Below are 14018 nucleotides of genomic sequence, written 5' to 3'. Positions count from 1 at the left end.
CTCAAAAAAACCCATTTTTTTTAAATCTAAAAATTGGCTCATTTGAACCCCATTATAACGCTTAACAAGTGGATAGACACCGCATCCCGTATTTTTTCCCATGAAATGCTTTATGATTTTTTGAAAGTGACCTTATCGCCCGTGGCATGCATGTAAAATAAAAATTTCTAATAATTTCAGTCACTGAAAATCTAATTATATTAATGCCTAATAGCTACAATAATGGTGCACTTTATCAGCAACAACTAAAATTTTACTGACTTGTAATAATATAGCAGTATCAAACCGCTTCTGATGACCCAGTCAATTCGTCTTTTTGTACTTCATTATATAAATATATTTTTCTGCTGATCAGCGCCTAATTGTTATGGGAGCTCAGCTCCCATGCTTCCTTATTTGTTTCACTCAAATTTTTGTATTTTTGACCGAACTCAGGCCACTTAAGCATTAAAATAAGTTCTGAAGACTATAGGGATCCTGCGCTTCTTTTGTTAGAAATTGGATCCCTGGCTGTAATAGCTACCTTTGGTGATCTGTTTAGTTACCTCAACTTACAACCATGTTCAAATGATTACTTCCCTCATAAAACAGGTGGGCTTTTTAAATTCTTAAACTACAAGTGAGTTTTGCGGTTTGAATTTAGTATACATATTCTTACGTATAAAAGTAATCATACGAGGTAGGATCCAAAAATTATGTGACAACATTCGCCAATGACAACCAAAGCAGGAAATTAAAATTAATCGTTTTAAATGCATTGTATTGTTCTTCCCTTTGATGGTGTCCCCTGTCGCGTAATTGAGTTGAAGAGAGAGAATTGAAAGAGAAAAAATATGATTTGTTGCTGCATATGAAAGTAACGGTGAATGCATAGCTTTGGAGACAAAATAAACTAATATTTATATAAAAAAAAGGAAATATTTTAACTGTTACTGCTAAAGTACATCATTATCGTAGCTATTAGTCATTAATATAATCACCAAAGGCTCTTCTATCTAAAGGCTACACACAGAGTCTTACAAAAAGACGAATTGACTGGGTCATCAAAAGCGGTTTGCTACTGATATATTATGAAAAGTCAGTAAGATTTTAGTTATTCCTGATAAAGTGTACCATTATTGTAGCTATTAGGCATTAATATAATCAGAATTTCAGGTACTAAAATTATGAGACATTTTTATTTTACATACATGCCATGGGCGATAAGGTCACTTTCAAAAAATCATAAAACATTTTATGGGGAAAAATACGGGATGCAGTGTCTATCCACTTGTTAAGCATTATATGGGGTTCAAATAGCCAATTTTTAGATTTTTAAAAAATGGGTATTTTGAGTAAAATCACTTCAAAAATTGCTATTTTTGAAAATTTTCAAAATTTCAAATTTTACTTCCTAGGCTGTATGCATCCAAGGATTATAATAAAATATGTTATGAAACTATCATATAAGGGCTTTAGACTGCCATCTCCATTTAGTAAAAAAACTTTTTTTTCATGGTGAAAAAAATCATAAAATCGGTAAAAATGCAGTTTTTCGCGGCAAATATAAATTTTTTTCTTTATCAAAAAACCTAACTAAACTTTCAAAAACAATGTCTAGAGGATATATGGGTCCTTATTTATTTTTAGAAAAAAGAATTATTCAAATAGGTTAAATATTTTTGAAATAATGTCCATTTGAAATGGAGTGTTTTGCCGGTTTTTTCCAAAATGGTGGATTTTGTGCAGAATTTTAATAGGCTGTAACTGAAGAAAAAAAAATTTTCTTGCAAAATCCTTTTGGGATATTTCATATGTCCCTTAGCTGTAACTACTGTATTTTTTTCAAAAAAATCGGTGATGGTCATATGACACTTTTCATACCTGCCTGCCTGATTTGAAATGGAATGACTCTATATTCCTATCACTCCCTTAAATAACTACAAATACTAAATCAAATCCAAAGAATTCAGACAATGAGCCATTTCGCTCCGTTTATATAGAAAAAATTTTCAATTGCAAATTGACCTAACTCCAAGGCAACTATAGATTTAGATTTTGCATTGATCGCAACCCCTAACCATACTTTAATTGATTCAAATTTTGATTTGGTAATTTACTTTGACAAGTAGAATAAGCGCAGCAATGTGGAGGTAAATGTTTTTAACTTTTTTTTTCATAGCATTTTGGACGAAGAATTATAAAGATTTTTTTAAGAAATAAAATCATAAGATATTACTTCACTTTATTTAAGAATAATTTATTTTTCATGGCTGTAGCAATTTTCTCTTAAATATTATCACAAAATACAAATTAAATTGAAGAAAAGTTCTCAACTTCCCAGATTTAACTCTTTAACGGATTATTTATTACTTTTCAACTTTTATTTGGTTTGGTTTCACTCTGTTCCTGATTTTTTTTAAAAGACTTGAAATCTCAAAAAACGGAACACTTTCACCCCTGATCCAATTGTAACGAGGAAAAAAAAAAGGTTTCAAGTCTTTCACATGTGTTAACTAATAAACCTTTGACAGTATTCAGCAAGAATATCTACATGTGTGGAAGATTGAGTTCAGTGAGATAGAATAAATTAAACAGATAGTGTTAAAGGACACCATGTTTAGTAAAATAGAATACTTACAAATATTGAAATGTGTGGGCAATATTTTAAAACTGTTAAATAATTTGCATTGCTGAATCCTTGCACTAATTTGTAACAGGATTCGTACGCCTCCTGAAAAACTCCTGAAATTTAATTTTTTCTTCTAAGAGCCCTTAAAACTCCTAAATTTTTGTTTTAACCTCCTGATTTTTCTCTTCTCCTCCTGAAAATAATTTTCAACAACAATCGCTAATTTTAATTCCATTTCATCTCCGTTTAGGCAGCCATATTGAATCGCTGGCAACCAATCAAAATTCTCGTATTATACAGATCACCCAGTGCTTTTCGCAAAGACATGGGGTGTGTTCGAACCGACTGACCTGTTACTCTGTTCAAACATGCCCATTACTTTTACTGATTGTAACTGCCACTAGAGAACGAACCAAGAGCATGTGCTAGTTTTTGTGGCAACAGCTATTAAGCATATTTTCTATATTGCTAATTAGTAGTGCTATTTTGTAGTATATTTAGTACTGATAATATGCCGATATATCTAATATTTTGTGTATCCCTGTTATTTTTAATTATTTTGAATCCAATTTTTAATTTTTTTTTTTTTTTTTTTTTTTTGATTGAATAGTATGTGAAAAAAAAAAAATTACTATTCGATTAAAAATTTGACAGCAAAGTAGATAAAATGTTACTGAAACTAGTTTTCTTGTAAAAACCGCTCATGTTATTACTCCTGAAAATTTTGCTTTTGACTCCTGAAAACTCCTGAAATTCATTTTGTCTTTAAGAGTATGAACCGTGTTGTAAACTATTGTTTACATGCTAATCGGGGCTGAAAGTTTTCGGTCTTTTGACGGATTTTCACCTTCTTGAAAACATCGGAATATTGAAAAAGTGAGACAGAACAGGATAAAAGTCAAAAAGTAATAAATGTTCTGAATGAATTAAATATGGAGAAAATTTGGACAAATGAGTTTTTTATTTGATTTGTACAATCATAATAAAAAACTACTGATCTTAACCAATGATAAAAAATAAATTATTCTTGATTAAAGTGAGACAATTAGTTATAATTTTATTTCTTTAATACAGTAGCTCTGTAATTTTATTTACATTTTGTGTTTTAAAACACTTTTGTAGAAAATAAGTGGTTCATTTTTAAGTAGGAAGCTTCTTATTTTATCCTTTCGCTTAGAAAATTCAATTTTGAGCACACCCCCTCTTTTTATCTTAAAACATTTCAGTCTGGGGATTTTTTCCCCACTTCCACCCGTGAGGCTTACTTTCTGTTTTTTTAAACTTATTTAAAAATGCAAAAGGTTTTTAGAAATTTATACCAAAAGTAATCAGTCTGAAAATTAATGGTGAATGTTTCGGAATAGGCAAAATATCAGTTACCTGTAGTAATAACCACTTTCATTGGCCAATGATTCGTCTACAGCACAAAAAATGGTGGTCTGAGCACCTTTGTAAGCACTTTTAAAAAATGCACGGCTGAAAATCTGGTAGATGCGTCCCATAATGCTGCTAAAAGACGTGCCCATGTGACGACCAAGCTCGGTATGGACAGCTCCCGGATGCAGGCAATATGTTGTTACTCCAGTTCCTATAAATTTGAGTGAGAAAGATTCATATAAATGCAGTACTCTGCCTTAAGTATAAGAGTACATTATGTAAGACGGATGTTGTCCTGATATGGAGACGGCACGACCATGGGGTCAGAGATTTGCGTTAATTTTTTTTTGTGGTGAAAGAGGACCCCTAGTACCTTACGTGGTTAAACTCAGGGGTGCAGAAAATGTTTTTAACACCACTATTTTCCCCAATCTATATGAAAATTTCCCCCAAATTTTACAATATGCTTTATGTTTCAGATAAAAATTCATTCCTATTACTATAGATAGAGATAATTTTGGGAAAAAAAAGCAATTGCATCTTTAAAACTAATAGAATGAACTAATAGCTTGTAGAACTCGATATTTAAAAAGTAAATTAAGTAAATACATTGTAATATTTTTTAATAAATGTGAATTTCTATCCAACAAATAGTTGATGAAAATATAAAGAGTGGTGCTGCAAAAGAAAACGCATTCAAATGACACTTGCAGAAAAAAAATCGGAATTTTTCTTTTTAAAAAATCTGCAAAATTTCCCCAAATGGTTCAAATTTCCCCCCGATCCTAGATCGCCGGATCAAACATATTCTGCATCCGTGGTTAAACTAATATGACGCAATACTAAGAAAATTATGAGAAAAATGGATTTAAAGTCGCCATGGAGTCTCCTAAGCAGCTCATGAGTTTAAAATGTCAGTCACTTGACGAGCCGCCGCTAGCCTAGTTGGTTAAGGCTTGATCTTGTGCCTCAGAGATAGCACGATCGAATCCCACTCCGGACCTTTTTCACTTCTCTTCTTTTTTTTTTTTGCAACCACAACAATTAGTGGTAACAAAGTAGCGGTAGAATGAAAAATATGAATTGTTTTAAATTGTTTTGCTGGAAGAAAAAGAAAATAATTTTTTTTAAAAATGATGTAAATAAATTCTTAAAAATTATGTAGGGAGGAGAAACTATTTCAATAGTTGCTGTGATAACAACAGAAAAAAATCCGAATGTCCTATGAGCAGATGTCCCTTATAACCGTAAGGATACCAAAGGTCATAAAACCTTTACTAGGCAAATCAAACCGTGCAAAATAATGAGCATGAATATTTTTCAGTGAGTGAAAAAGTTTGCGATCCTTGGCAAAAATAAATTTCAGAAAGTAATATAGGCACCCACTATGAAAAGCGTTATCACTAATTGTTGTGATAGCAAAAAAAAAAAAAGAAGATAAAAGAAAAAGGTCCAGAGTGGGATTCGATTGTGCTATCTCTGGAGCAAAAGATCACGCCTTAATCAATTAGGCTAGCGGCGGCTCGTCAAGAGACTGACATTTTAAACTCTTAAGGCGCCTAGGAGACTCCATGGCGACTTTAAATCGATTTTTCTCATAATTTTCTGAGTATTGCGTCGTATTACTTTAACCACGTAAGGTACTAGGGGTCCTCTTTCACTACAAAAAAAAAAAAAATTGACGCAAATCTCCAACCCCACGGTCGTGCCGCCTCCTTGTAAGTGGAAGACTTACAAGCCTGGGGAGTGAATAAGTGGGAATAATCAGTAAAATATCAGGAAAATTCGAAAAAATTCAAGGAAAATTGAATAAATGAAAAAAGAGTCATTTTTGTTTTGCAAAATTGAGTACCTTAATCTGTTAAAAAAGTGTACAAATAATTGAATTTATACACTGCAGTGGATTATCTGTGCTTTATTTTTCAGTATGTCTGCCCAAGTTTTGAACTCCAATTTACAGTAGGACTACATTTTAAATGGTTTTCAAGTAGGGCAAACAGTAGTTACCATCATAATTGGTAATGAAAATCGGGGGAAATTCAGCGAATAGTATTGTGTAATGAAGGCTGTGTCTTTTCGTGTAGGGTAGTTTCTTTTATGTTCCTGTATTTTCCATTTAAGTGATTCAGGCTACATAAAAGAAACAACCCTACTGGCAAAGAAGAACCAATCTTCATTATTTGAACTAACCATTAGCACTGATTACCGATTTGTTCTCTTCAGGCTGATTTTACGAACAGTGATCACACACCACCACCAATAATATGCAGAAAATTCTGGGGCAGATTCAGAAATAACTTTTGGAGGGGACCCAAGAAATTGAAAAGCTCCCCCCCCCCCATTTCAATTTTTCATAGCAAAGTTTTCATGACTATTTTCAATTTTTTTTTTTTTTTTTCAGGAACCCTTAAGGCCAATTAATATACTTTTAAATGCATAAATACTATGCAACTTTTCTACTTTGAATATGGAAGTAAAATATCTTTAACATTTCAAGCTAATTAAACATGAAAGGCTATATTATTTCACCGATATGCTGAAAAATGAGCGGTTTTAATTAGGAACATTTTTATATGGATTATGACACACGGACAAGGGTATTAAATAAACCCATAACTCATTTGAGTTTCTTAAATAAATTTATATTTTAACTTCAAAATATTATGTAAATAAGAAAATTATAGCTTTATATTATGTAGGTTTTATTGAAGAATTCAGAAGCTACTTCTTTGCGAATTTCAAAGCAGTTGCTGATTTGTTTTTAAAAGCTTAAACACTACATGCTACATGCTTTTTTAATTAATATTATTGTTTTGCCAAGGGACTATCATGTAATTTACTTCATTTTGCAGGCTTTCATAGGCACATCTTCACACATTTTTAAAAAAAAAAACGTCAATTACTGGTTCCATCAAAGAAGAATTAATAGACGAATGGCGGTTTTACATTCTTTTATGAGTTCATAACCAGTAAGTTAAATTGCCACTCTGGTCTCGACTCCAGTACAGTAAAAGCTGTAAAGTTGACCACCTGTCTAAGTTGACTGCTATTTTCAGACACATGATTAGATCTATATCATATAATTCAACTTCTATAAGTTGACCACTAAAGTAGTATACCGCAAGTGGTCAACTTACACAGGTTTCACTGTACAGTCGTCTCTCGCTACTTCGCGGCTTCACTACATCGCTTTTTTTTTTTTTTTAATGCGCTCGTGTAAACTGTTCCCTACATAAGAATAACAAAGTATGTCTTTTAAGTAAGGTAAGCTCTTCTGAGGGCTGTGGTTGTACTAGTTGAGGGAGTGGAGGCATAAAATCGTCGAAGAAAAAGTTAGGAATCGCTATCTCATTTTAATGGTTAAACACTAACTGAAAAGTATAAATCACTGTATTATTACATCAGTAATTGTAAATGGTGTTCAACAATGTACTAGATTTTTAAGTTGTATGCGTAATACCTTAAATGAGGATAAATGTAGAGGAAGAACGGGGGCACATACGGTCACTAACTGGCAATTAATTCATCATCGAACAAGTTGAGCTATTTTCATAGATTCATAGTAGTGTGTAAGAACTGCATGTGTGTGTGTGTAGTTTATTTCCCAAATAATTAACAATGTGATACCTATTACGTCTAACATATCTCATTTTCTCATACTTTGTGCATTTTTTTTAAGTAATGCAAATGTAATGGTGGCTACATTTCATGTCTAGGGGGCTCTACCTATGTTAAAATTCTATTTAAATTGTCTTAAGTAAGTTTTATGCGCTCCAATTAGGAAAATATACGGTTTATAAATATAGAATCCTACTTCGCGGAAATTCAGTTATCGCGGTAAAGTCTGGAACGAATTAACCGCGATAAACGAGGGTCGACTGTATTACTTCTTTAGCAAACAAAAATGCTTTTATTCAAATAAGATTTGTGTCTTTTGGGTTCTTTTTAAATAACTAAACTGTTTCTTCATGTTATATAGAGAAGTCAATTTTAACAAAATAAAAAATGAATAGTTAAATTAATTTTCCGCTTGCCCCCAAAAATCTGCTACTGAGAAAATTACACTATATTTTAAATTAACAGCCTAAAACATTATAAATGCTGCATTTGAAATGGTTTTCAAGGAGGGCACAGTGATTGATAATTCAAATCAGGGAAATTTGGTAAATTTAGTCAGGGATTTTTTTTCATTCTTTTCTTAGCTATTACCGAGTTTTGAAGAATTCAATTTTGAGAAATTACCAGGGAGAGCACCAGACCCCCTGATTGTGTCAGACTTAACTGGAGGGGCACAGGTTCGACACCAGTCTGTCAAAGATCCACCATATTCGTTTATGGTGACTGGGACACGATAAATATGTGGTGATCACAAAGAGTTCCCATTCCAATCAATACCTGCAGGGGTGCTGGACCAGAGATTGCTCAGCTCCTGGTCTGGATAAAAAAACAGTGGTTTTCAGGGTTTAATTTACCAACTGGTTTAATTTACATATAGTGGCAGGTACAGGGCAGGGCCGTAATCAGACCTTTGTTTCGGGGGGGGGGGGGGGGGGGGTTACCAAACACATTTTTGAAACATTTATATTTTCTATTAAATTTGGTTTCATACGTATTCTATTGATTTTTGTTACAATAGATTATCTAAATGGAGAGAGGAAGTGTATACATAATTGTTACATAATAAATGAATTTCTGAATAGCTACCATAAACACACAAGTTCGTACAATTCTTCAGCCATACTAATTTCATTTTACAAATAAAATTGAAATAATAATAACAACATTTTTGTCACCAAAATATAAATAAATAAATAAAATTAAAAAATAATGAAAAGCATTTCTTTGGATGAAAAATGTCGGAGGGGGTTTGAACCCTATAAACCACTCCCTTGCGTACGGCCCTGGTACAGGGGACCCTTGAGTGTAATGTAATGTAGTGTGCTCTATAAATTAATAATTGAAGTTTCTAAAGTCTGATAAATAAATACCTTTGTTCTGAAAAGTAAAGTAAGAAATAACAACGTCAAAAAGCACAAATTGCAGATTACTGCAGACACATGTTTCGGCGTAACAACGAATTGTTGAAAGAAAACTCACGTAAATTTGAGTGTAAATGTGACAAAAGTTGCAAGAAAGATTCGATTGTATAAAATAACAAAAGCCTTTATTGAGGCAAAAAGTGTTATATAAAATACATTAAAAACAATAGGTTAATATTAAAGAATGAACTGGGCCATTGGGTATTCTATATATTACACTAATAGAAACAGTAAGAAAGATGTCTAAATATTGCACTATAACTATACCCTCCATTAACTATCTAATACGGATCCTGTTTACAATGGCGAGTACAACTTTCCAAGTAGTAAGCAAAAATGACTAGACTAAGTTCCACATCATCTAGAAATCCATCATGGAGAAATTCCACTTAATACCCTACAACTCAGAAGTATGCCGAAAATACTACACTTTAATGTAACATCATTCTATTAATCTTCCATACTGCACTCGCACTGATACAACTACCGAGCTAATAGTAAAATAGCTTTCACACTGTTCCAATGGCTCCACAATCACATACTTAAACAGATGGATAGAGAGATCGATAGCTACAAACGTAACGGCGATTCACCTTAAGAACACAAGTTCATAACACGTGCTCATTGGTCCACGTATATCTAGCATGAGCAATGCGACGATTTCTAGAACATTCTTCAACTTTCCCGCCAATGAGAGATCGTGACAAGGGCGCCATGCTCATGGTACACGGAACAATTTTAGGTACAGCAACTCCAAGTAACAAGAAAAGATGTTTCCCTGCCCACTCACAGATCTTTTGATGACTGAGAGATATTGAAGAGTTTCTAATGGCATCTTTACTAATAATAAAGCTGAAAGTCTATCTGGATCTCCGTCTGTCTGGATGTCTGTGACGCGCATAGCGCCTAGACCGTTCGGCGAATTTTCACGAAATTTGGCACAAAGTTAGTTTGTACCATGGGGGTGTGCACCTCGAAGGGATTTTTCGAAAATTCGATTTTGTTCTTTTTCTATTCCAATTTTAAGAACATTTTCCCGAGCAAAATTATCATAAGATGGATGAGTAAATTACCAAGTTATCATAACATGGAACCGTAACATGGGCAAGCCAATAGGCGAGAAATTCACCATCCATTATTCGCAACTCCAAGGGGGCGCTGAAGCCACTGTCTAATGGCGGATGAAAAAGGCAAAACAAACAAATGCCGTAACTTATTACTTGCTTTGACGCTTAGTGAATGGCAGTAATTTTTCATCGTGTTTGTGGGAAGCTTTCTTTCCTGTTCGTCTGAAATTACATTGCACCATAAACTGTCTGAAGCCTGTAATTTACCCCCAAAGAAAACACGTGGAATGAAATGTTTTACCTTTTTCTTGAGTATTGTTTCTCACTGCAAGGTAGTGTATTCGAGCTCTGGAGTTGTGAATTTGAAATATACAGGCAAAACAAAAGACCTTTTAATTTTCTACTACGGGCAACGCCGTGCGGGTACCACTAGTATGAAATAAATGAGGTCTGAGACATCAGTCTACAAAAGCATTTGAACTGAATGGGATCTTGACCAACAATAAATGATATCAAAATCAACAACAGCATATGAAATGAATGATGTTATTGTATGTCAAGGGGTATGTTAAAGTTAATGTAACTGTAAGCAATGTCATTAATATGTAGGAGTTAAACTGGCAACTAAGAGCAATTTTTTTTATCCACAAAATACTATTACAGTAAAACCTGTAAAGTTCACCACCTTTGTAAGTTGACCACTCGTCTATGTTGACCGCTTTTGTCAGGAACAGAATTATTCCTATCTTATATAATGAAAGAAAACCTCTGTAACTTGACCACCTCTCTATCTTGACCACCTGTCTATCTTGACCACTAATGAACCCCAAGTTTGGTTTAGAATATTGTAAAAAAAACCCTTTGTAAGTTGACCACTTGGTTTATTTTTAAAAATTTTATTCAACAAATAATTATTTTTATTATTTTTTTATAGCTTTCCAAGAATATTTTTGATGCCAGACCAGCATTTTACCAACTAATGAAACAGCAGCATAACTAAACCTCCTTTTGAGTTTAACCACATGGGAAAACTACTAAGAACCCTTTTATTCTCCAAACTTGTTTTTCTTTTGTTGTTAAACGAAAAAAATTTTATTTTTTGATTAACTATTAATATAAAATGATTAAATTTTCATAAACAATAAGACTTTTTTTTGATCAATTTACTGAAATTTTAAATTTTCATAACATACTATACATCATTCTGGGAAAATAATCTCTAAAACTCTCTGCTAAACAATGAAAGTGAGTTGGACAGAAAGAGTAAGTGTCAATTAGGCAAAAAATGAATGCATGGTGCAAGATTTACAAAAAAAAAAAATTAAATAATAATCATCATCATTACCCCCTTTATAAGTTGACCACCAAAGTATTGCACCGCAAGTGGTCAACTTACACAGGTTTCACTGTACTGACTTTAGGGTCGGTAGAAAGAATGGTTGCTCTATGTAATACAAGTTCAATCCGTGTGGTGACCGGAGCAGAATAATCCCAACGTAGTCAATGTGTGTCGTAAAAGGCGACTAAAATAGACACCCAATCTAAGGTGTGAAGCACCGTGCTGAAGGATGGATGGATGGCATCTGGGTTGTATGATGTCTAAACGATCCTCTCGAGGAACCGGGCAAAACCCCGTTGTAATTTGCCTTTCACTCATACAGGGTGGTTGTGCGGGTGTTGACATTTTACCACCCCCCCAGTTCCCAGCTCCTTTGAAGCTGGACATTGGCTTGAAGGACAGAACCAGCAACCTTGCTGCTGAAGGTTGCAGGTCTGCAACCCACCGACAGGTGAGGGGGGCATATCTGCAACAAACTGACACTGCAGTAGGGGGGCAGGAGGTACTCATTTATGCACAAAAATGCAACAGGCGCGGGCAGGAGAGGGGAGGCCGTTACTCAAGGCAAAAGACACTGGGCCAGCCATTCCTGAGAAGGTAGGAGAAACCAAACATCTTCGATCGAAGGTTTCAACTCCTTCCCCTGCACAAACTGCTGCATCTTGAAGAGTGAGGACTGGTCAACCACAGTCCTATGCTCAAGCAGTGCGTATGTTTAAGATGGTTGTGAGAGAAACCTTCCCGTCGGAGAGGTTATCTCGCGATGACATCGAACATATTCAGCTTGTCTTTCTAAGGAGGACAGACCTGATTCTCTCTGAGGATCACATGCCAGAAATGCAATAGGCTTCTTAGCAAAATTAGTATTGGGAAGGCTTTTGGTCTTCTTACTGGACTTTACATCGAACATATTCAGCTTGTCTTTCTAAGGAGGACAGACCTGATTCTCTCTGAGGATCACATGCCAGAAATGCAATCTGCTTCTTAGCAAAATTAGTATTGGGAAGGCTTTTGGTCTTCTTACTGGACTTTACATCTTAAAGCGGCACCTTGCTTATAATGGGTGTTAGTAATAATTCAATTTGCAGAGGTTACCTCTTTAAGGAGGAAACTATTACTCACACCTTGTGTGATTGTGAAGTGTTTTGTGTCTATAGGTTTGAACACCTTGGTCATCATTTGCTTGAACCATGCGTGATTCATGATATTCCTATTAGGTACTTGCTGAATTCTGCTTCAGCTACTGGTCTGTTTTAAGATTTCTGTTTGGGGACTAGTACAATAGATCTCTGGTCGCAATAGTTGGTTCGGTTGAGACCCCCTTTCATTCGTTTCATTTTTCATTCTAATACAAGTTCATATATAAAGGAACAGTTACAAGCAACTCTCTTTCATAGCTGCTTAATAATTTCGATTTGAATATTGAAATTTGTTCTGAAGTACCTTTTAATCTGTTTGCCAGTTCCTTGGTAAAGAGTATATTGGCCAGCTTGCTTCGACAGTAGGCCAGAAGAGGTTGATATCCTCGATCCAGATTTATATCTTTAAAGTTAATGTTTCCAACTGGAAAAATAAAGGAAAATGTAGTTTTAATGACAATATTTAAAAACTAGGAAATGTTCAACTCTTGCAAACCAATTGCACTTATTTTGAAATGTATTCTCTGCATGGGCGTCCATATGTAAAATTGTAAGGGGGGGGGGCTCAGATATTTTCCTCATGTGGTTTAGCCGGATATTTTCCCCATGGAAACCGATTTCAGGATAGATTAGTTAGATCGTTAAAATTTGACATTTTTAATAACCTATTAATGGCTGTAGGGGCGCCGACTTGCAAAAATTATTGAGGGGGCCAGACATCACCAGGGGTTTTGGGGGCTACGTAAACCAATGGAGGTCCCCCCCCCCCCAAATAAAGGTCAGATTTTTGTACCTTTAAAATGCCATATTTTCTGGTGTGCATAATTTAAACAAACAAACAGTATGTGACATGGCGTTTTCGAAGTAAAACAATCTAAAAATTGGTATACGAATTCTCTGGTTCAACTAGATCATGTCACTTGTCTTAGTAAGAGACGTTTTCTTGTTCTATTTTATGGAGAGCCGTACAGTGCCGTAGCTAGCATTGGTATAAGGTTGCATGACTTGAGTTGCATGGAAGGGCACTCCCAGAGGTTCCGACTTAAAAAAATATTTGGGGAGGGGGGGGGATATACTGTGGGGTCTTTCCGTGGGAAATTTTCTAAATTTGAGATAAACAATAGTGAGTTTTAAAGTTTTTTTAAAAGCATTTTAAAGTCATATAATCAACATCGAAGCCCCGAAAACTCGACAAGCCTGACACATATTTTTGGCTTTGGAAAAAGAAAAAAGTAAATACAAACACGCAGTTTTTTTCGTAAAAAGACATTTAATTTACGCATGTTTTTTAAGACCAGTTGTTTTTTCCAGGGCTGCGGAGTCGGAAATAAAATGGCCGACTCCGACCCCGACTCCGACTCCTGGATTTTGAAACGCCCGACTCCGACTCCGAATTTTTTTTAATTTTTTTAATTGTATTTTTTCAACTCCCTCTCTTCATTCAAG

At 34.5% G+C, this 14018-nt stretch overlaps 1 protein-coding gene across 3 annotated transcripts in view; it reads right to left on the bottom strand.

Moving 5' to 3' along the window:
• LOC129232128 (retinol dehydrogenase 13-like) overlaps positions 1–14018 on the bottom strand; it is a 60521-nt gene that overhangs the window by 1374 nt on the left and 45129 nt on the right. For all 3 annotated transcript variants that reach the window (XM_054866368.1, XM_054866366.1, XM_054866367.1), the window contains exons 5-6: positions 12877–12996; positions 3992–4199 (exon numbers count right to left, since the gene is read on the bottom strand). In XM_054866368.1, coding sequence (XP_054722343.1) covers positions 3992–4199; positions 12877–12996 — 328 coding nt within the window. The remainder of the gene's footprint in view (positions 1–3991; positions 4200–12876; positions 12997–14018) is intronic.

The sequence above is a fragment of the Uloborus diversus genome, unplaced genomic scaffold (assembly GCF_026930045.1).
Source record: "Uloborus diversus isolate 005 unplaced genomic scaffold, Udiv.v.3.1 scaffold_11, whole genome shotgun sequence".
NCBI lineage: Eukaryota > Metazoa > Arthropoda > Arachnida > Araneae > Uloboridae > Uloborus > Uloborus diversus.
This window is presented reverse-complemented; position numbering and strand designations above follow the sequence as displayed.